The sequence below is a fragment of the Eupeodes corollae genome, chromosome 1 (genome assembly GCF_945859685.1).
Source record: "Eupeodes corollae chromosome 1, idEupCoro1.1, whole genome shotgun sequence".
NCBI classification, from domain to species: domain Eukaryota; kingdom Metazoa; phylum Arthropoda; class Insecta; order Diptera; family Syrphidae; genus Eupeodes; species Eupeodes corollae.
The window spans coordinates 118,964,444-118,989,410 of NC_079147.1; the positions used below are offsets into that span (position 1 = coordinate 118,964,444).

Here is a 24,967-nt window from a genome sequence, read left to right on the forward strand (position 1 = left end):
TGGTAGCATTGATTTCGGAATTTTCCTCTTTCTCTTCTTCATCGCTTTCGTTGTTTTGTATGTCAGTGTCAGTTAACAGCTGATCCGTGTTTCGTTCGTTATACTTTTTTATTTGTCCGGTATGGACTGTTGCGGTTATTTCTTGGCCAAAGTTATTCACTTTTTTTATTTTGATGACGTTGTCGCCCAGGATACTTACAATTTCATAATGGAATTGACTCGTATGATGGACAACGTTTGTTTCTTTTTATTGGAGCAAAGCTAATACAGAGTCTCATACATTCATGTCAAAAGCACTCAAGTGCTGTGATCTGTTGAGATTTGTTACCGCTTGCTTAAGGTCCGTATGAAGTTCATTGAGTTGCTTGTGGCTTTGTACCAGAGAGAAAAAAACTAAACTAAATCTGATCTTCAGTTTCTTTTAATAGGCTAGTTGGAATGCTTTGGATGCACTTGAAAATACAAGAATTAATGCTGGTTTTTATATCGTCGGTGACTGAATCTTTAAGAATCTGAATATCGCCGTTCGACTCGACAATAATAGTTAAGTTGTTGGCTTTTCTCCAATCGCTGCCAAGTATGAGTGGAATTGGAGTATTGCTTACAACTGCTACTGGGCCAAATGTACAAGATATGTCACCTACAGATATAAATAGGTATATTTGACCAATTGGCTTGCACTCGTTTATAGATGTGATTGAAGGTCCATCATATTTCTGGATGCAATAACTTGATGGGATTGAACAGCGGTCGATAACTGACTGCTCTGCACCACTGTCGATGAGTGTTGAAATAGGAGTTTCATCAAATACAATTGCATTTACGATTGGCAGACCACGATCGCCACCTTTTGTCTTAAAAGCACAATTTGCTTGCTTTGGAGGAATTTTATTTGAGCAATTGTTGATTGAATGACCTGGTTTGTTGCAGATAGTGCATGGTATGCGGCATTAAGAGACTGGATGCGAATATTTTTTGCAACGTGGCATAAGTAACTATTTGCTTTGAAGTTATCATTTTGGGGCTGTAGATTTTTGTAAACTATATTGTTGGTTGGATGAGAATGGATAGTTATAGTTATGCTGTTGAGAAGTGCTTCTTATGTATGGTTGCTGTTCATTGTTTGGAATGTGCTTTGCAGTGTATTTTGTGTCATCATCAAGAGTTTGGGCTATTTCAAAGAGTTTATCTAGTGTGGTGGGAGCGCCTTTACGAATGAATCGGCGGCGGTCAGTGTTATCAATAATGCCTTCTATTAGATACGATATCTGTTCTTCTATTGGAATCTTTATACCACTTTTAACCTTGGTTATAATTTCCAACTTACCGCTCAGATATTGTGTGATTGACAGTGTTGGTTGCCATAAGCCATGCTGACCAGTTATCTTTGTTTTCACCTTCGGAGTTCTGCCAATTTTCTGCAATGCCAAATAATTTGCTGGTGCAGAAAGCAAGCTTTACTTCATCGGTCCATCCATTTATTTTTGCAGCTTTTTCCATAGATTTGATGAAGTTTTCCCCAGCAATACTGTCCTCACCATTGCATTTTGCTATGGTTTGTGTCATGTCGGGTTTAGCACGACGCACAGTGTTGCGAGCCCATACACAAGTTGATCAAAAATACTTGCGATATTGTTTTTTTTAGTTTTATCTTTTATTCACATTTTTAGTAATGTTTTATGATCAAAGAAACATTTTTTAAGTTTAAAAACATATTCATATATTAAAAAAGCAATTATTAAAAATGAAAAAAAAATCGGTTTTTATCAATTTTCTAAATATTCCAGTATATCTTCATCTATAATTTTTGGTTGTCTTCCTTCTAAGGCATCTTCGGATAACTGTCCGATTGGTATTGAGAAGAAGTCAATAACATCTGCACCATGCATAAGAACTTTGTGTGTTGACATTGGCATGTAGTACCACGAATAAGAATTTAAGGGGGTATTCTGGTCTAGAGACATAAATTTTAGGTAATTTTTGAAGTGCTGTAGAAAAAAGCAAGCAACAATTTTACCATCAATTTTTTTATAAATTATTTATTCGCATTAGAAGCATACAAAAAAAATAAAAAAGTAAAAAAAAAATCAAAATTCCGTTAGTCATCAGCTGATGGAATGGTGATTCTCAAAAATTTGGTGCGTGACCATACCCACGATTTTAACTCTTCGAGAAATCTGAAATCAAAACCTAAAAAAGATTATTAATCTACAATAATGTCGCAATGTCTGGAACTACGGAAAAGTGACAAACATTTTTTTTTACAAAATGGCGACTGAATAAAAAAAAAAAAAAATTACCACTCTTTTGAACGATCTTCGATTTGTTAAAAATAGTAAAAATGAAAATTTGAGGATGCCCGTAGTTCCGGACGTAGACAAGATACTAAAGAAAACTCTCTTAAAATTTCAAGTAAATCGGTTCGGCAGAACCTGGGAATCGTGGGTATCAGATTCAAAAAGACAGTTCTGAGAAAAACGCGTTTAAAGTACCCCATTATGTCTTTTGTTCTATTAGTTACTGCTCAGCAAAATACTTATTTCTCCGAAAATAATTTGAATTTGGGAAAACCCTTTCGTAGACATATTCTTAAATAGTTAAACTATGAAAATATGAAAAAAATCGATTTTTTTTTATTTCTAGACCAGAATACCCCCTTAAATATAAAAGCTTTGTTTCATTCAGTAATTTTTTAAAGTTTTCTGTATTAATTTTTATGCCACTAGACAAAACTCTATTTATCTTAAAAAACTTGGAAATCAAATATTCGCTTACCCCGGTTATCTCAGAGCTAAAATTTGCCTGTCGAAAAAATGTTCGTGCTGTGTTACCATCGTTCGTAAAACCGTATCCAGGCTTTGGTTGATCAATCAGAAGACCCATTTTTTCTTTGAATTCCCATTGAATCCTTTTTTTATTTTGATCAAAAATTTCCCTATTCGCAGATCCACGTACCTGAGAACACTTTAAGGACAATCTATACCCAATAAGAAGGATACACTCAAAACTTCTAATCCAATTGTGTAGGGTCGATAACCCATATTTATACATTTGTACGTTTGGTTGAAGATCGCCAACATTTTGTTGGTTCATAAGTTTTGGTGTTGGACCACATATGTAGCAGGTTTGTGTGGAACGAGTATCAGTAACAATGTTGCATATACTGCCATCGATCATTGTAAAAATCATTTCAAAACTAATGTCAATAAAAATTCCGCCTTCTTTTATTGGTAATGTTATTGGTAGTAAGTATCAATTTTATGGTTCATTCTGGTCAACTCATTATTAACAATATCTTTGGATTCTTTGATGAAATGCAAACGATTAGGTCGACAGAAAAAGGTAGAAGACGGTGCAGTGTTATTCCACTTAACTAAATCTGTATTTGATTCAACTAATTTAAGAGGGACAAAGGCGGTGATGAACAGAAACTCATCTGTTAAATTTGAATCCGAAAATCTTTATTTATAGTTGCTATGACCCGAAGAACCATCGAAACTCCACTCACAGATAAGTTTGAGGGAAGTAGAAGAATTGAAATGTATTTCTTCGCTTGATTCAATTATAGATGAAGCAGTTTTATGTAAAAGCTCTTGTAGATTTACTTCTGCATTTGTTTCATCAGTAGTGATATTCTCAGTAAGTCCTTTTTAGTTTTCATCATGGAATAGTAACTCGGGAATGTATCAGGGTGAATGTTATTTATAACCTTTCTAAGCCTTTCATATGATCGATATGAAAGATCAAGATCGATGAACAAAGCTAAAGCGTCTAAGGGTGATAAAGACTTTTTCATATCATCCTTTTTACTTGATACAGTTGCAGCAAATTTGATTTCATTGTGATCTCTGCCATGAAGTAAATCCGCCACCCTTCGTTTTTTCGTGGTGTACCTCGTTTGGGACTTTGAATTTCTGCTGCTCTATTTCCTAAAAATTTTAAAACATCTTCATTCATCTTAAAAGGCTTATTTAAATAAACACAATATTTTGTATTAAATTTTTTGACATTTCTTCCAATAACTGAACATTTTTAAAGTAAATACATTTACGGATATTTTTATACTTATTTTAATTGTATCTGGAGCATCATGGAGTTTATAAAAATCCAAAACAAAATCGAAAGCGGGTGTACTCTTGACTTTGGAGTTAACTAACTGCCATTTCTCGAAACAAGCTCTGTTTTCGAGTACCTGATAGGCTGTACAAAAAAAGCGAATATATCCCGAAAAAGCAAACAGACGCAAATACAATTTTGCCAACATCAAGCATAAGGTTAAGGCAACAAAATATTAAAATATTATTCAGGTGTTTTTTTAGGAGTTTTTTTTAAACCTTACTTGAACATCAGTTTCACTAATTTTTTGAAGTCGTCCGAAAAATAGCTTATAACTTACCCATTTTCTATTAAAATCTTGATTTTTTTATTATTACTTCCATAGCTTAATACAATTAAAATAAATATAAGGTTCTATAACAAAAAATTGATATTTATGAAAAGAACACTACTCAAACATCGGCATCAACTTTCTTTGTGTTTTCCATTTCGCCTTTGTGTCTAAGTTTCAGAGCTTAGATCTCATCCAGTGATAAGAATTTCTTTGGGAAAATACCGTTTTAATATGACTTGACATGTGATAATCTAGTTCATGTATCGACAAAATTTGTACGTGACAGCTCATCTTTCGATTTATTACTAAGGGACAAAACACTGTGCGACGTGCTGAACTTGGTTGTATAATGATTTCAATTGCATTATCTTTTGTAGTAGCCTTGGCTTCCAATCCTCTTTTTTTAATTTCACTCTTCAGAAAATCAAGAGTGAATTGGTTGAGGATGCAAGCGTCCGTCGTTGTTTCTATTAATTTGTCGAGAAGTGACATTTTGGTTTGGTTTTTTGCTGCTCTAGTTTTATTATCGATAGTAAAAGTGAGTTTTGTTGTTCTTTGGAGTTACCTACTGCGCCATGTAATTTAGGTAATATCCCATGAGAAGATATTCAATTAAAAAATTATATTTGTTAATTTGAAAATAAAACACGTTCGTAGTCGTTGAAGATATAATACTTAAAGTTTTGCCATTAATGCGAACTAAAAACGTTAAAATAAATGACATTGAGATGTCGTGGTTACATTAACATTCTTTAAAAAGTTTGTTGATTTACCATTCGTTGGCTTTACCTTAATTACATTTACTAATTTCCTTTTGAATAGAGCGAATGTCTCTGCTAACGAGGTTCTTTGGTCTACTATTACGTGACTTGTTTTTCATAACTCTTTTTTTAATTGCAGGAGAAATGGTTATTGAGTATGCCGGAGAACTTATCAGGTCAACTTTAGCAGATAAGCGAGAAAGATTCTACGACAGTAAGGAAATCGGGTGCTACATGTTCAAAATTGACGAACAATTTGTAGTTGATGCCACGATGAGAGGCAATGCGGCCCGATTCATAAACCACTCCTGCGAGGTTAATATAATTACTACTAATATAAAGCATTAATATTTATTTTTTTAATTTTCAGCCGAACTGTTATTCAAAAGTGGTGGATATTCTTGGACACAAACATATCATTATATTTTCTATCAGACGAATAGTACAAGGAGAGGAGTTAACCTATGACTATAAATTTCCATTTGAAGATCTAAAAATTCATTGCTACTGTGCATCAAAAAAATGTAGAAAATACTTGAACTAACTAATTTTATTAAGTTTTAGATATAACTATAAGTTAATTTTAAACTAGTGTGGTGGGCTCTTATATCTGTAAAAGAAATAAAATCTCCATTTTACCGAAAACATAACTTAAAATGACAAAAATTAACAAATTTGTACTAAAGATTCATAATACTAATATATTGAACTTTGAAACTTGGGTTTGAATCTATTTTAAGACAAAAATCTAGATGAACTTCAACTTAAATGTGATGAAGCGATTTACTAAATTATTTTTATAAGAATTGATGAACAAATCAGATTTACTGCTCAGAATCATAATAACATTTTGGCACAAAAACAAACTCGAAGTTTTAAGAAATTAATTTAAAAAAAAAAGTTTGAAACAATATTTATTTAATGTTGAATTTCGCACAAATAAAAAATCAAATCAAGGCTCTTCTATGACGCATTTTCAAGACTTTGGTCTTGCATTTTATGTGTTTTCATTGCATATCCTAGGCAGATAGGAAAATATTCTCAATCAATACATTAATCCGTGATTTTAGAGAAATAATTAATAAAAGAGAAATATATAGGATATTATGACGATGACAAAGATACAAAATAAGCTAATGAAATAATTTCAAAATTAGTCGTTAGTTTCGTATATCAAATTTGTTACTGTAGATGGTAGCAATAGTGGATGGATACGGATACCAAGCTCCCTGCAACATTTGTGTGCCTTTATTTTCTTCATTTCAGTTACGGTCTTTGATATAATAATCGTTAGACTGCTAGGGCACTTGTCAAAAGTTCCAAATTCAGTTTAATTGCTTTTCTGGTAGGTTTCCTTCCAAAGCTGCATCTCCTCTCTTGTTTTATGGCTGTTATTGTTATAATTTTTGCTATTATAATTATTATTACTATTTTCATTAATATTATTATTATTATTTTTATTTTTATTATTATTATTTTTATTATTATTATTTTTATTACTATTATTATTAGGTATTATTGTTATCATTATTATTATTATTATTATTATTATTATTATTATTATTATTATTATTATTATTATTATTATTATTATTATTATTATTATTATTATTATTATTATTATTATAATTATTATTATTATTATTATTATTATTATTATTATTATTATTATTATTATTATTATTATTATTATTATTATTATTATTATTATTTATATTATTATTATTATAGTTAAGGATATCCCTGAAAGGGAATCCAAAAAAACGCGAACGCCGGCCCATCAGGGCTGGCCCACTGTTCGACTTACAAATGAAAAGCGATAACTATGATCTTAATATAATTCTTCGTCCGAACAGTTCTAAGTCCTACTGAAGACTAACTCAAATTAATTGCAAATATATTTAAATTATCAATATCCAAATGGTCGTGCAAGGGCAATTGTGTAGTCAGCATTTCCTCGCAGGAAATGCTTTGCGTTAACTACCCTATCCTCAAAAATCTACGTCCCGTAGATCAACACCTTAAGATGAGATGCTAGGTGGTGATGTCATCGGTGGAAGTACTTGTATCTTAGGTAAGTCAACCTTCCTGTATTTTGCACCATATCATCAGGACTACGGCCGCAAATAATAAAAAGATTGTCGCATCGGTAGCTGTATATGATGTTATTCATGATCATGTTGTGGAGATATTCGATGTCAACTTTATGTTCCGTTGCGCTGGTAATTGTTAGAACTGGAGGAAATGCTTGAAACGAAGTTGTTGTTAGACTTGAAAATGTCTTGTTACTTCGTAGGTTTCCTCGTGGTTCGCTAAAATGTTGGCAAAAGGAAGGTCCACTTGCTTTCCTTCAATAATTGATGCACTGGTCAATTATACAGATTGTATTCAGTTCCACTAACCTTAGGCATTGAAAGGACATACAGCAACAGTGTTGTTTGTGAAAACCGACGGCTTGCCGAATTGTAAAGCTTCTACCACATTTGCATACGTTAAGGTCTTGACTTCGCATGATGACCCTGTTGATTTCTTCTTGGTCCAAGAGATTAGGATTGACTATTCCACTACTTGCCATTTGGCAGGCACGAACGATTTCTTTGACTTCATCTTTGATCACCAGGAGTTCGTTTATTATACTCTGCTCAAGCTCATGTATAGCTCTGTTAGATGAAGCCACTTGATTGATTAATAATAGTTAAAAGTCAACTTTCCATTGATGTATATGTACGGAAAACGAACTTTTATCTTTAAACTCATTTTTCGGCAAAATTTGACGTCCTAGCCCTTCCAAAGTTGACTCCTTTTTTCTCTATAAACGCTCTTTCCAACTAACTTAAGCATCTTAGAGGGTTACAAATTGCATATTCGTAATCTTGGGAGATCCACCTTTTTTGTGTATTTTATATACACAAACATACATCATTATATACATAATTTTATTTGCAGAAATAACTATCAGTAAACGCTATCATTGTGTTAAGAACCGAAAAGATCAGATTCTAAATGGCTTATGTGGGAGCTTGGATGCTGGGAAATACACACTCACACATCTTGGCGACAGAAGCGTTTAAAAAACGGCTACATACTATTTTACCTTGTTTATTTACAAACTTACTGTTCAATGTTCATACTGTGTAATTTTTGTAATCAAAAAATAAGATGTACAAAACTATTTAATTAAGATTATTTTGTTTCTTCTATCAGAAATTCAGAGTGCCTTCAAATTCAAATAAGTTTTGGGTTAAGTTTATTGACAAGTTAAGCCCCATTTACACCACTAGAAAGCTTCCATTTTTCTATTATAGTAGAAATACTGCCAGCTTTCCAATCGTGTAAATCTGGCATTACAATTTGTCATTCTGATGAATTTAAATTAAAAAAAAAAAACATAATAGAAATTTAAATAAAAAGTCTTGTTCTTATTCCACTTTTTAAAAAAGTTTAAAAAGCCTTCTTGTGCTTTGACTTTAGTAAAATGTTAGAGAAACAACGATGATAAACTCGTTTAAAATCTCGATTAAAAAAAAAATATAATCACGTTTCGATATACATACATATATATGCATATACATATATATATTACATAGGTACCCGAATATAGTATGAAAAGATCTTGTTCCAGAATCAGTAGATAAAATAAAAGGCTTTAAAATAGATTTTTGTATTTACATCTTTAATGTGATTTTAATCAAACTGAACTGAAACCCAAATAATTATTTTAATATTATAGATAAGGATAAATAAAAAGTTAATAGTTCAAATTATTTAGTAATGTAGGTAGATGCTTGCTCGTAACATATGTTTATGGCTTTCTAATGTTATTAAAAGGAAACAAAGAGTAAGTACATAATGTAGGTACATGCAAATACTTTTTTTTTAGAAGAGGAAATATAAAAAATAATAACTTCAAAGTTGATACGAGATTCAGATAAATAAGAAGTACAGAAATGCACATTAAAATGTTTTAAGAAGAAAACAAAAAATAACGTTTAAATGTGTTAAGACAAAAATAACATATTATTATTATATTTAACGTATTTTTGGAACCGAAAAATAGGAGTACAAACAATCAATCTAATAAAAACTGTTAAGTCTCTTTCTCTTTTCTTAATATTATAGGATACAATTTTCTTTTTTTCAATTATTAATAGGAGATACAAAGTTCAGAGTGATGAAAAATGTAGCAGTCTCTTAATAAATGTTAGTAATTCAATTTAATAATATTTAGACATTTTGATTATTAAGATACATAGATAAAATACATTAAAATTAAGATACATAGATACATTGATAAAATACGTTAAAATCTAGGGAACAAAAATAAATTATTTTATAAGCAAACAGGAACAAAAGTTTTTTAGCTTTATTTTTTAAATATATTTGATATTGTAAAGAAAGAAACAATGGCAAACCTCAATTTTAAACTGAGATAATACGAATAAAATAAAAAATTAAACATTGACAAACAATTCAGTCTCTTATTAAATATTAGCAATTCAATTTAATAATATTTACACATTTTGATTATTGAGATACATGCACAGGTATTAACATTATATACATACATACACAGGAATATACATTATTGAGCTACATACACAGGTAGATACATTAAAACCTAAGGAACTGAAACAAAATCACTTTATAAGCATATAGGAACTCAAGTTTTGTATTCAAATATAACTAAAACAAATTTAGTTTTATATTATTTTGATTTGAATTTGTTTGAAATGCCTAAAAAGTAATTAAATTGCAAGTGAAGCCCAAAAAAAAACAAAATAAAAGTACACATCTGCCCTACAGGTTACTACTGATGAATAATAATTGTGAAACCTTTTTTGCAGACAACCTGCTTCTCCTATCTGTTTGGATAAATCCAGCCTTAGAAAATGTGCGTTCGCAAGGAACGGTTGTTGCGACCAAGTTAAGCCTTTTGAGCATATACTTATAGAGAATCGGATACACAAATTTTCTTTCGTTCCACCAGTGTAATGGATTGTTGGGCTTTTCTCTGTTTTGCATTGGTTCTTTTATATAGTTCTCGATCTCTACTATTCCAGAAGCTCTTGTATTTTGCGGAACTAATCTTAGAACTTCAGCATCGAAATCACACCAAATTGAAGTTTGTTTTGAATTTTGAAGTGCTGCTCTCGATGTCGATGGAGTAACATTTTCTTGCACAGAAGCAAAACCAGGGCGTTCGGTAATTTGAAAAAATTGTAGATTCGGCATAGAGAGGATTCCTTTCTAGATGATTAAAACGCTTCTGCGTTTGTTCATTTAGAGTATCTACAAATTTTTTAATACAGTTTGGGGTTTGTTTTTCTTTAAGCATTATTCACATGAGCACGACCAACGAATGAACGAATATTCGTCGATTTTGACATTTCTTTCACATTTGAGTTTTTAGTTCGTCGCGAATAAAGTTTGACTTTGACCACCGAAACCAAAACAAGAATGATTTTTTTAGGTTAAGTACGCTCGATTATTTTATTCGTTGGGAGTGTGGATGAATTGGAACGCGAATAAAGTTTGACAGTTCGTATCAACTTAAATTTTTTTAGCGACGAATATGTTTGTTTTTTTTTTTTTAATTTATTAATATATGATATCGAAAAGTAAAAGAATGCATCATAAATCAAAGAGAAACTATATTGCTATCGTTTTTTTTAAGAATTTGTGTGGGAATATGTCTTCAAACTTATATAAACTCAAATTTGTAATTCATTCGTCGTTCGTTGGTCAGGCTCATGTGAATGCTGCTTTACCAGATATTGTGTTTAAATTTCATAGCCAAATTTTGTTAGACGGCGCGGCGTTTTAAAAGCTTGCAATAAACAATAACTTTTGATAGACTTACATTTTTCTCTGTGGATATTTCGACCGTTACATCTGAAAAAAAATTAAAACAGGTACAACATATTCTATGACATCCCAATCTTCGGATTTCAACAAAAGTTCGTTTTTCAGAATCGCCAAAGTAGAAACCACAGCATTTTTTATTTGTAAGACTCGATCGAGTGTTTCGTAACTTGAATTCCAACGAGTTGGGACGTCTTGCTTCAACTTTAAAACCGGCAAATCCATCTGCTTTTGGAGTTCATTCAGTTTGTACATGGCTTGTGAACTTCTTTTCAAAAAATTTTACCATGGCTTTGACTTTTTGTACAACTGTAGAAACATGTTCATAGATATCCAATTCCCCATTTGCACTGCCAAAAGAATATTTGCTGCATTATCGCTCACTACAGTCCCAATTTTTGTCTCAATTTTCTATCTCAACACCTCCTCTTTTAAAAAGTTGCATAAATTGACACTAGTATGTGATATCGCTTGCCATATTCGATGCACCCAAGTAAATTGGAGCATAATTGAGCATCCTTTTCATTAATGTAGTGTGCTGTGACAGCATTAAAACTTTGATCATTGATCGAAGTCCATGCGTCTGTTGTTACGCATACTGCTGGAGCATTTTGAATTTTCGTTTTTACTTCCTGTTCCAATTTTAGACACAGCTGATGCAGTAGTGTTTCAGACAATGTCTTCCTTGTTGGTAATCTATAAGATGGGCATAAAAGAGCAATCAGTTTGACAAACTGGTTCTTCTACAAATCGCAACGCGTGGTACTCCTTGGCTATCATTATGATTAGTTGATTGTCAATTTTTGCCTTCTTTTGTTGCGAAATTGGCTTTGTTGTTTCGGTGAACAACTGTTTTGAATTTGGGTTGTGGCTCAGGGCGAGGACAAGAAATATCTGTGTCGATGTCAATCGTAAAGTGTTGAATCAGGAGCACTAAGTGCTATTTCAGCCTGGCGCTCTATAGGGCTCGTTGAAATTTTTTAATGCCTACTCATATTTGCCAAGCTCCCACTAGAAAATGATATTTTTTGTGAGTAATAATTCCATTTTGCTTTCTTAGGTTTGTTCCCGTTTTCTGAAAAATGATCCCATAGGGGGTTTGATTTCTTTTTTCGCATGGCCATTGCAATTCTTTTTTATTATGTTTCAAGGCTATAAAGTAAGTGAAAAAGCATTTAAGATGAGGTGTTCGTTAAATAATGTTAAAAACGCACTTTTTCCAAGTATTGCAATCCAAGACAATAAATCAAACTTTTCGCAGTGCAGTAAGCTTTCACGACTTCCATTCCATAGTAACTTAAAAAAAAGAGCCCACACTGCTCAGCGATGTGACGATAGAATTAGAGAAACAAAAAAATAATGTGTGTGTGTAGGTTAGTTGATGAACTATACAATACAGAAAAATTTAATATGTAGGTAGGTAGGTAAGAGAAAAAATGTAACTATTAAATGGAACACGTATTAAGACAGAAAGAGCATGGGAAGAAAAGAAAATTAAAAATAATGGAATGATAATGAAACAAAGCAGCGACCTCGCGATTGTGATGGAATCTAATTTCCTGGATAAAATAAGAACAAAAAGAAAAAAGAACACATAATCAAGCTAGGTCATGTATATAATGAGAGCTGATTCCAGAAATAATAAAGAAGATGTATTTGATGGGTCAATCTTTCAGCGAGAACTTCAAAACAATGATCAAGTTTCAAAAAATACTCCCATAAATCGCTTTGCATCTTTAGGAGAAATAGAAGCTGTTATTGATGCACGGGTAAGAGTTTTGGAAAAACGCCGTCGATTGAAACAATTGCAACAAGAACTGGGGCCCTACTATGTAACTCGATTCTACTTTTGATTCTATTTGAAACTCATTTCCGATTCTACTTTCAAATCGTACTACGTATGAAAGTAGAATCGAATGCCAGTAATGCCAACCTTTTAGCCAACAAATTTGTGAATTTCGAACGAGTCTCGCATTATGTTTGACATACCTAAGTTAATTTAGAAAAAAAAACAAATGTTGATTTTGCGACCAATATTTTCCGAAAATAATTAAATAAAGAATTATATGTAAATAAAAATGGGTAGTGTGGCAATTTGGTTGGAGTCGGAAGGAAATGGAGAAAGAGTTTATCAATTTGAAAGGAAGCGGATAAGGGATAAATCCAACATTATGGAGCTCAGCGACGAAGGGTTTCCTTTATTGAGTATTTATGTAGGCATTTTTAATCTAAAAAATTACTTTATTTCAGCTTTGTTAAAAACTACCGCCTTTCAAAAGAAGCCTTTGTGTATTTATTAAACAATATAACAAAAGACTTTAGTATTCAGAGAAGGCAAACTTCTGTTCCCAACATAATTAAGCTACATTGAAATTTTTGACAACAGATGGTTACCAAAACCAGATCGGTGGAGACATGCATGCGGAGCTTGCTCAACAAACTTTATCCAAAATTATAAAAGAGGTTTTAACATCAGTAGAAAATGTAATGTGTTCTCAAATTATCAACTTTAAAATGTCAGATAAAGAAAAAAGAAAGTCAAAGCTTCATTTTTGGGAAAAATCTGGAATTCCTGGTGTGATTGGTGTTATCGATGGAACACACATTCAACTGATTCGGCCAACAAACAGTGAACAACTATTCTTTAACAGAAAGCTTAAGCATAGTATAAATGTGATGGTGGTAAGTCCAATTTATCATTATTCATACACCTACTTTATGCATACATACATTATGCACATGCATATGTAAATTGGAATCAAAAAATACTTTTTTTGTAACTAGATATGCAACTACACTATAGCGATAAGACCGGTAAACGGACGATATGGAGGAGCATCCCATGATTCGCATGTCTGGGCTCTTAGTGCGGAAAGAGCTTACCTCAAACGTTGCTTTGAGAATGGAGATAAGTCGTCCGCGATCTTAGGTAAGTACATATCTACATTCTACATATATAGTTTTAAAGCAAAATAATATTAAAAAATTATTTAAGGAGGCTCAGGATATCCATTAGGATAGGCGCGCACATGCAACTTTTAGTTTCGAAACTGTTTGGTTTCTAAACTGAGCACTATAGACTTATACGAAAGTCCGCGCACATGCAGAAACCCTTCGGTCGACCATTCGAGCAACTTTTTAGTTTGTGTTTTGACACAAACTAAACGATCACCCCAAACCAATTCCTTAGTTTGTGTCACAAGGTATTTTAGGTAACTGCGCGCACATTCAACTAAATCGTTGAACAATTTTCTTTAAGTGCAAGAGAGAAAAAAAATGAGTCAATGTTTTCCTTTCACAAAAAATTCTGAGGGAAGAGTACCACCTTACATCTCAATTTCACTAGTTTTCTCTTTCATACATTGATTGCGAAAATTTATTATTTTTTTTATTTATTAGCCCATAAAAAATGTCTGTATCCTAATATGATACACGTACATTACTGCGCGCACATGCAATTAAATAGTTTCTTTCGTATGTTTGTATTAGTTCATTTCAGTCTAATGATTCTTTGAAGTGTGACGAGGTTAGTAGGATACTTCCAGAGGCGCAGAATAATATATATTTCTCGTAAGTTTGTTTTCATAATTCTATTTGCTACATTTTAAACGTCAAATATATTCATGTACTGAAAAGCGGTGGTAAATATAATTTGTATCTCAAAACAAAACATATTTTTTGATTTTTTCTCTATTTTCAGATTATTATGAAGTTCAATCATATCGAAGTACGTCATCTTTTAAAAAATGGAATAAAGCCTAAGCCCTCGTCAAACGGCACAATTATTAATTCTTTCAAATGGAATTTTGCCTCTCACAAATGGGAATGTTAAGACGAAAACAACGCTGTGGCCGTCGAATCCGAATGATATTAACCAGACTGCAAATGGAAATTTATACAATAAAAAGTAACATAAACAACACTGCAACGGAAAAGCAGCCACAGGAGCAGAAGTATCAGGAAGAGGAGGATTCTATGATGATCCTAATCGGGGCAAATCTTCATTCGAACATATGTTGGATTTTACCTGCTTATGATATTGGGCTACATCAATCAGTTGATGTGTGACCCAAAAGTCGCGAAAGAAAATAATCGAGAGGTAAGATGACGATTTGAATCGATTTGAAATCCGACTTAGTTTGTTTTCAGGGTTATGTTACGCTTTACGATGCCTTCAAGAGCTTCTAATCACGCTATATCTATCGGAGAGCTCCAGATTGCTGGAATCCACCGATTTGCAGTGTCCGGAGGCGAAGGTAAGGATCTCATAATTAAGGACTAGGCTCAACTTTCCATTACCGCAGCACGAATTTCGACTCGCGGTTTTTTTTATTCGATAGATATGTGCAAATAAATAATAACTATAGCAATTTAAGAGCGAGGAAACATTTATTTCTATCTTTAATTAATTTTTAAAGTTCACTTTTTTCCATACAAAACACTCAAAAATGGTTGATTTTGACATTTCTTCCCTGTTTTTTCTTCAGTGTTGCCATACTTGTTTTTTTTCTTGGTAATTTCTTTTATTTTAGTGCTCAAATGGAAAAGTACTTTGCATATACCCAAACTCGCACCCACCCCAAAGCCTATAGTGACCCCAAGCAGGGGGGTTGCAGTTGGGGGGTAAAGTTGTTTCCTCGCCCTAATATTTAAAACATGTTTTATTGAGACCCCTACCTAACTGTACAAAAAAAATCAGAAGGAAATTCGTGCTGCGGTAATGGAAAGTCGTCCCAAGGACTACGATTGGACATTCGAGTTCACTGCAACAGAAACACGATGTCTAAACCTGAAGTACAGCTACTTGGGAAAAGAATCATGCATCGATTATACTTGGCATTCGATTGTCAGGAGCCACAACAAAAGTGTTCAGAAAACAAAAACATGAAAGATCTGGACAGTGTTCTGCGACAATGTACAATTAATGGTGAGCCAAAAATAGGCAAACCATGGAAAAAAATGTTGATTATTGTCCAAGGTGTTTTCAGTATGGAGGGTTTGATTATCCGATTGCCTAGGTAATTGCATTAATGAAGAAATACAAAGCTTATTTGTATTTGGATGCGGCGCATAGTGTGGAAGCGATGGGACCAAATGGTCGCGGTATTATCGACCATTCTAATGGGCTTTGGCAGTGTTGGCGGTTAAATTGATAAAATAAGTGATTCAGTAGGCCTAAATTATTTACGTTAATCACGAGATCTTACTGTGATTCCTTATTAAGTTAAAAAGAATAAATAAATAATAATAAATAAAGGAATAAGTTCATTTTATGATTCGTAAATAAGAATGTCATTTATTTGAGGTATGAGAACGTATAAGCATAAAGCTAGTTACTGAAGATCTATTATATTTGTATCACTAAAATTAAATAAGTAAAGTAAAATTAAAAGATGTTTTATTTTCATTGAAAAAAGTTAACATCCATCAAAAATGGCAATGTTAAAAAACGTTTTGGCAAACCAAAAGGAAACCAAAAAAAGGAAAATCGCAGTCGTCTAGTAGCCAGAATTTTGTTTTGTGCCAATTTGTAAAAATCCATTTCCAGAAATTTGTATTGACTTATGATATTAAAAAAAAAATATATAATTTTGAATTCCAACAATATATCTACTCTTTTCTTTCATAAGCAAAAGAATAGGACAGATTTGAAACAATTTGTTTCGTGTATATGAGATAGAAAAAGTGAATAAATGTTTCCTGTGTATTGGTTTATTTCGTTGATTGCTTTTGGAGTTGCTTATGTGCGCGATGTTTGGGCAACTAACGATCAAACTATTTGGTTTCGAAAAAATTGCATGTGTGCGCCTAGCCTTAGAGCCTTGGATTATGACACCGTACAGAAGGGCAGCTGAAGGATCTATGGAATCGAAATTCAACGAAAAATTTTCAGTTTCAAGATCAATAATTGAGCGCATTTTCGGTGTCCTAAAGGCAAGATTCCGATGTTTTTTGGCGGCCAGGGAACTTCATTATCCACCCGAGAAGGTTACTCAATTTATGAACCTATGTTGCGCTCTCCACAATCTCTGTTTGAAGTTCAGAGTTGAACACCCTAATTCAACACAAGCATTATTGAAAGAAGACGAAAACCATTTCTCTTTGGAAGAACAGCCTTTAGAAAAAAATGAACAATCTACTTTGGCTGAAAGAATAAGAAATGAAATAAGGGATGATTTAACGAATTCATAAAGTTTTTATTTTTGAAAAGCAACTCTAAAGACTAAATATAATAATAAATAAAAAACGAAACAAAAACAAATAACTTCAGTCTTTTTAAATTAGCACATATTATGGTATTTAAATATTAAATGTACGTACTTCATAAACCAAAAAAATCACATTATGAAAGCAAAAATTAATCAATTTCTAAACTAAAAAAAATATGTACATAGGGAATGAAACTTCAAACACAATCAATATGGATTGTTCAGTGATTGGCGAAGTGTTAGTCACGGCATGTTGTTTTTTTTCAATATAACTTTTTTTTTTGAATTCAAACTTTTCTGTTTTAAGTTCCAGTTTTTCTTTTTTAAGTTCCAGTTTTTCTTTTTATATGTATACATATATATGTATATATATTCGGAGTCTCTTCGTTTATATTTCAAAATTCCTTTCAGATTTTGATTGATTTCCTTCGTCACTTCCAAGGAATTGTTCTGGGAGGATATTTGATTTTGGACTTGTTTTTCAAGAGTGTAATCTGCCGTTTTTTTGGTGTTATTTGCGGGGGTGGAATGTTTTCTTCTTCACCAATCAGAATTTTTATACCTCTTACTTCATTTTCAACAATGAGATCACTGGTAACTTCGCATTATCCAAATGTGAAGGGTTTCCGTTATTTTGTTTTACCACTCCAAAACATAATGAACGTCATTCCCTCAATCGCTTGACCTAAGTCCAAAAGTTCAGCGACCTTCTCCTCTATTGGAGTTAATACATTATATTTTGGCGGACCACCACCAGTTCCAGCCAAACAAATTTTGTTCCTTCTTAGCTTGGCTTTTGTATGCACTTTGAAGTCAGCCCAAAGCTATACATACATGTGTATATAGATATATATATAATACAAAAAAAAAATTAAGAAGAATTGTGCAAAGTATTTTATTTGTTATAAACAATATACAATACATAAACAAATTAATAAAAAAGGTAAATATATTCCGTTACATATAAATTCTAAAAACAAATATATTTAACGTAACAGATGGATAGCTCGTAGATACATCTCTATGTTGTCCAATTTATTTTCTGTCCAAATCAGATGCTATGTTTTGTTTAGATTTTGTTCAAAAAAATAAATTATTCTGAAATCTGATTACGAATCTAAAATCTTTAAAAATATAAATTGCTCTATAATGTTCAATTGTAATGTTTTTATTGCTATATTTAACAGTTTTATTTACATAATGTCTCATTTTTTTAGATGATCTTCATGTGTTGTCTATTACCTGAAACTGTAGGGAATATCCTCAAAATGGAAATCGGTGCTTTTCTGAAGAAAGAAGATGCCCGTGCTGCACTTTTGTTAACCCTATAAATTAAAACAGAATTCGGACTAAAAAATGCATGTGCCTACAAAATTTGTATTTTAGCTCGGTGGGAAGATTCTATAAAACACACAAAATATCGACATACATATATCAGTCACCGACTATTAATCGATAACAACATCCTTTTCTAGTATAGTTCTCGCCTCATTTTTGTTGGTGCCTTCCCGGCTATTTTCTATAGTGCTCTCGCTCACTCCCACTGGTTTAATTTTATAGTTCTTACCAGTAAATAAAATAATTAATATACCTAGTTAAAAAAAGTCATGGCCCACGGGCCACGTATTTGGGTGTAATCATTTCAGCAGTCTTTCCGAAGAAATGCTGTTTGAACCCAACAATAAAAGACGTAAAAGACTTGACATAGTGCCCACATCTCTTAACTCCAATTCCAACCCAAGATTTATTCTGATTTCGACTGCCGATCCTGCCAAACCCCTAACCAGTTTCAGTGTTTTCCTTCTAAAAAAAGCAATCGACAGCATAAGCACATTATACGAAGTATAAGCCAGCTACGTGATGGTAGTATTCTTATATTCTTATCTAAAAGAAAACTATCAAATCTTTGCGAAATCTCTGTCAAACTACATGATCATCTGAACACATGTAAGGGAACAGCATATGCCTCCTGTCTGATCAACGTACCAGAGAAAGAAATTGTTCATGAAATGTGCTCGCAGGGTGTCAAAGAAGTTTACAAATTCACTACAACCATAGACGGTAAAAAAAACTCCTTCTGGCCTGATTCTATTTTCGTTTGACCTCTATCGAGCTCCTCCCTCGGTAAATGTTGGCTGGTACAACATTAAAGTGGAAGAGTACTACCCCAATCCCATGAGATGTAAGACCTCGTCCCTCGGTAAATGTTGGCTGGTAAAACATTAAAGTGGAAGAGTACTACCCCAATCCCATGAGATGTAAGACCTGTCAAAAGTTGGGTCATACCGCCAAATATTGCAGAAGTACTGCCCTCTGTGATGGTTTTAACCTTCCGCCACACTCGCTACAAGACTGCACACGTGTGTTTTGTGCCAACTGTATGAGAATCACCCAGCCTCTTTCAAAAAATGTCCAGTTTGCTCAAGAAAAGGAAGTTCTAAAAATCAAAACCATACAAAAAATGCACTATGGCAGAAGCAAGAAAAGTTCTAACGAACAGTATCCACCTCAATCATCGATCTCAACTTACTCAGAAGTCACAAGAAAAATAACTTCAACAATTAACAATACCATTCATACCATTACCCCATCTACCTCGAACAACTCACCACAATCAAACGAAACAACATCCACCAACATCCCCGCTCTCGAAATAGAAAACTCCCAACCTACAAATCAAAACTTGTCTACATCAGCAAACGCTGCTGTAAATAATCTGACAACTTCAAATTCAAACTCAAGTCAACCTGACAAAACACGCCAACTCCTGTACAACGACCTCCCACTGAAATACACAAACGAACGCAAAAAATAAATTCATAATCCTACACTTCCGCTTCCCCCCTCTCACCTTTAACTAAAATCACACAAGAATAAATAGCTCAAAACAACTATTTTCTTTAAATTTCCGATCGAATAGACGATGATGATGACGTATAAAAATGCAAATATTTGCAACAACTACCGCACAACCTCTTACTTTTCATCAAACTAATCTCATACCTCATTCGCACCAACATTCTCCACAGAACTCCACTCTTTAAGACAAATGCCTATTCAAGATTCTCCAGTGGAATCTGAAAGGTCACTTTAATAAGTACGATGAGCTAAATATATTAATTAAAGAACACAATCCAACCGTTATATTTCTTCAAGAGACACACTTTCCATGCAACACAACACCAATTCCACCTAAAACATACAAATCTTATTTTAATAATCTGGCTGTTAACACTACTGCGAAGCAAGGCGTCGCAACACTGGTAAAAACAACATACCACCTAAAGAAATCCTAATCACCTCAAGTATAGCCTGCTCCGCAATAGAAATTGCTCTGCCGACCAAACTTTGTATTATTTTTATATCTCGCCGCATCAAAGTTTTTCCAAAAACGACCTTGGATCCATACTAAACCAGGTCTCCCACCCAGTAATTCTAGCTGGTGACATAATTTCATGGAACACCCTTTGGGGATCTCCTATCACAAACCATAGAGGTAAGATAGTCGAATATTTTCTTTTATACTCCAATCTCTCGATTTTGAATGATGGCTCATCAACTCATCTCTCCACTCATAACACCCTAACCCACATCGATATTACCTGCTCTTCTCCTGAAGTCCTACCAAAATTAGACTGGAGAACCATTGATGACCTTCACAATAGTGATCACTTCCCAATTATCACAACCACACATTTAAATCAATTCAGCAAACATCCCTCAACTCCAAAGTTTAAAACCGACTTTGCGAACTGGCTTGCTTTCAAAGCTCAAGCTTTAAAATCACACTATGATAAACACCAAAGTTCAAATTCAAATAAAGAAGCGGCACTTATTCAAAAAGTAATTAGGTCTGCTGCAAATGTTTCTACATCCGGACAAGCGATCCCAAAGCTCTAATAATTGAGAGAGATATCTCATTAACGGAACTTGAATCTTGCCTTTGGAAGCTAAAACCCCCAGTAGGGACCGAATATCATATCCTATGATTAAAAATCTTCCAGATACGGTGAAACTTAAAATTATTGATCTCTATAATAACATTTTAACTACAAGTGTCATCCCCCAAAGCTGGAAAATAGCTTCTATATTTCCGATCCCAAAGTCCGGAAAGGACAAACCATTGCCAGAAGGGTACCGCCCTATTTCTCTCCTACCTTGTATGGGTAAAATAGTTGAAAAAATTGTTACCAAGCATTTGTTTTGGTATGCAAAGTCGAAGCAACTTAACACCAAGTAGCATTCAAATCTAATCAAGGGTGTACAGACGCTCTTCTATATATTGATAACCATATTTCCAGAGCGTTAAGCTCCAAAAACTACGTGCCTATACTTGCTTTAGACATCGACATGTAAGCGACTGTGTAAAATAACTAAATTATTAGTTTTAAGTAAAATTGACTATGGCATTTGTATATACGGCAACTCTCCGAAAACCACAATTGGAATCATAAAACCAACTTACCACCAAGTAGCAAGATGTAGCGTAAAAAACATCCTGGCAAAGGCGGCCCTACCTACTTTTGAAGAACGTACAGAAACCAACAAACATAAACTGTAAACTAAACTAATTTTTTTAACCAAATCGTTAATTGGCAAAGTAATCAACCTCACGGCTAATCATAGACTCAAACTCTTTTATAATTAAACTTGCATCATATGAGAAAACTAGTAAAACGAATGAAATATACCGCAAGCTCTTACTCAGTATTTCATCTCAGCTCAAGGCCAAAAGCTAGAAATTCATATTCACAGAGGGATCCAAAACCTCTACCACTACAACCTTTGCAATCACCCACGAAGATGGCAACATGATAAGTGTTGGATTACTCCCACAAACAGCTTCCATTTTCATTGCAGAAGCCTGTGCCATTCTTACCGCCATTCAAGAGGCTATAAAAATTGGCAAGACACGTTATTTGTACATACAAGCTCTCTACCATCAAAGCCATATTAAATACCAACAATAATACCGATCTTATCAACAATAGCGGCTACTTATTAATTAAATCAAAATACTTACTTGCAAAAACAAATTAAGTTCTCTAGGTCTTGTTGATATATGTTTTGTTATATTATTTCGTCACCGTCAAAATCAAAACAAACGGTAATTATTAGTTGGCTAAATGTTTTTGGGGCGACTTTCCATTACCGCAGCACGAATTTCCTTCTGATTTTGTTTTACAGTTGGTTGGGGTGGGGGTCTCATGTTTTAATTATTTAGGCGAGGAAACATATTAAAGTCATAGAAAAAATATTTTCTTTTTCGGAATTTCCCTATTTTTTTGTATATCATTTTTTGAGCCTGAGGCAAGTTTATTTGAATTGATATGACGGCAGCTTGGGATCACTATAGGATTTGGGATGGGTGCGAGTTTAGGTATATGCAAAATACTTTTTGCATTTCATCACTAAAATCAAAATAATCCCCAAAAAAAAGCAAGTATGTGTCGTGTCGAAATTCGTGCTGTGATAATGAAAAGTTGAGTCGTGTGTTTTTCTAATCAATAGAAGACAAAAGTTTGGAAAGGGCTCTCAAATTCCATCTTCAATTGGAATAAAAAAAAAAACAGTTTAACACTGTAATTACATTATCGGTTGCATTATAGATATCAGTGCTCGATGACAATTGGGTCGGTCAGCTTACGTGTATGGTCAGCTTTAATGAATCTAAATAAATTGGTTACAACAGCTGATGTCGACAGTTAATCGGCCCTATCGAGGTAACCGTCGGAGCGGAACTTTCTCCGCAACGCATCCTTTTTCGGATATGGAATTCCGGTTTGAGGTAGCTGTCATCGGAAGAAATTTTACGGACATGAGACGAGGCAATGCGATGGATATAAATTTCAGGCAGAGATGTGCAAATTAACCGATATATCGAAAATGCGATATATTCTCGATAATATGTTATGAAATAAAGACAATAAAGTACTATTCACATGAGCACGACCAACGACAAACGAATGAACGAATATTCGTCGATTTTGACGTTTCTTTCACATGAGAGTTTTTAATTCGTCGCGAATGAAGCCACAGTTTAACTTGTACTACGCAGCAAATTAACAGAAGGGCTTCCAAGTAAACCGTTTTAAAAATATTTGTGGTTGCATTTTAAAACCTTTTTGTTTTAGCATTTTTTTGTTATTAACCCTGTGAACATGTTGAGGAAGTGTAACAATAATCCTATCTATTTATGTTATGTTTGCACACAACTGACATTCAAAAAACAAAGACGAAACTTTACGAATCTTGTGTTGGAGTGTTATCACCAATGTTTTATTTTTTCTGTCACCCATCAAGACAAATCCTGGACGTGTGTGAAAAATTTAACTGACTGGAAGAAAGGCACACGACCTATGCCGTTTGTAGTACCCAATATATGGACTGAACAGCGAGATCACGTTTCGGATTGCTATTTTTGTCTCAGTGACAATTATATAAATTACAAGAAAAAAATACTGTTATTTATCCTAACTTATCTTCGGCTATAAGACCAGTCTCTAATTGTAAAAAATTGCCAAAACTATTACTAGTTGCAACTACGTCTGTTAAGAATGACCATTTACAACCGTCCACTTCAGGTAAATGTGTTGACGAGGACGATGACTTTCAGTTTAAAGGAATTGCAAACATGCCACATTTCATAACTCAAGGAGACTTAAATGATTTAGTTCGAGATATAAATTTGACCAAAAAACAATCAGAACTATTAGGATCTCGTCTGAAAACTAAGTGATTTAGAAAAAACTTCATGGAAGGCTTTTAAAAATGTTGTTGCAAATTTGTTGGGTAACAACAAGAGTGACAGCTACAGAGAGTTGGTTAGCGAGCCGTTAATGACATATAAAGCTTTGGGTTGAAACATGTCACTTAAGATCCACTTTTTAGACTTCCACCTGGATTTTTTTCCTGACAATTTAGTGCCTGTCAGCGACGAGCACAGTGAATATGGAAAAGCGGTACTAGGGCAAATGGAACCCAAATGTGTTAGCGGATCACTGCTGGGCAATTAAAAGGGACCAACCAGAAGCGAAACGAAAAATCTAAGATTTATTAAGTCATTTATAAAAAAATACCGTTTTGATTAACAAGATTTGTGTTATTTCGCAACATTTTAAATTACTCATAAAATAAAATCTTTGGCCAACAAATTTTTTTTAACTTATTATCACCAACTAAACCAAAAAATATCAAAAAAGTCCGTGTGGCAGAAAAAGTTAAAATTTTGTTGACCAGTGTTATTTATTTAAATACTGCTTCACTAAATTTAAAAGTTGTTTCAGTAAATTGGAAAAAGCATTTCCTTTTGATTGATATCAGTAAATTCTTAATACATATCTTTTGAAATAGGTTTCACCAAATTCTAAAATTGTGTACCCAAATTTCACCTAATTCGGGATACCAAAATTACGGCAGTTCACATACGAAGGATTTATATTTTAATGTACTGTTTTTGCTTCTTATTCTATTTACAAGGCACGACCGATGCCATTTTCATCCTAATACATTTCAACATCTGCTTATATTAAATTATTATCCGAAGAAAGAAATGCCTCTGTATTGTCTTGTTGAATGGATTTTTATTTCGATGCTGACTTGAGTTTGTGAAGTTTTCTGGGTACTCTTGGTGAAGAATCGTCCGGTAAAAATATGTGTGAAGAGCTTCCTGCAGTTGCATGAACAGTTGTTTGTGTCCGACCTGGAATGGAATTAAATTACAAAATTAAAGAAATTTGTTATTT

The 24,967-nt window shown here is 33.3% G+C and overlaps 2 protein-coding genes and 1 pseudogene across 3 annotated transcripts in view; 2 read left to right on the forward strand and 1 right to left on the reverse strand.

The window, feature by feature from the left end:
- The window catches only part of LOC129940345 (histone-lysine N-methyltransferase trithorax), a 144,005-nt gene extending 137,859 nt beyond the window's left edge, over positions 1-6,146 (forward strand). For both annotated transcript variants that reach the window (XM_056048656.1, XM_056048657.1), the window contains 2 exons: positions 5,291-5,466; positions 5,522-6,146. In XM_056048656.1, coding sequence (XP_055904631.1) covers positions 5,291-5,466; positions 5,522-5,695 — 350 coding nt within the window. In that variant the 3' untranslated portion in view covers positions 5,696-6,146. The remainder of the gene's footprint in view (positions 1-5,290; positions 5,467-5,521) is intronic.
- A 6,945-nt stretch (positions 6,147-13,091) lies between these two features.
- LOC129943212 (putative nuclease HARBI1) lies at positions 13,092-14,034 on the forward strand (annotated as a pseudogene).
- Positions 14,035-24,641: 10,607 nt separating this feature from the next.
- The window catches only part of LOC129940233 (probable Rho GTPase-activating protein CG5521), a 55,990-nt gene continuing 55,664 nt past the window's right edge, over positions 24,642-24,967 (reverse strand). Inside the window, exon 8 of the mRNA XM_056048496.1 lies at positions 24,642-24,924. Within this exon, the coding sequence (XP_055904471.1) occupies positions 24,806-24,924 (119 nt within the window). The 3' untranslated portion in view covers positions 24,642-24,805. The remainder of the gene's footprint in view (positions 24,925-24,967) is intronic.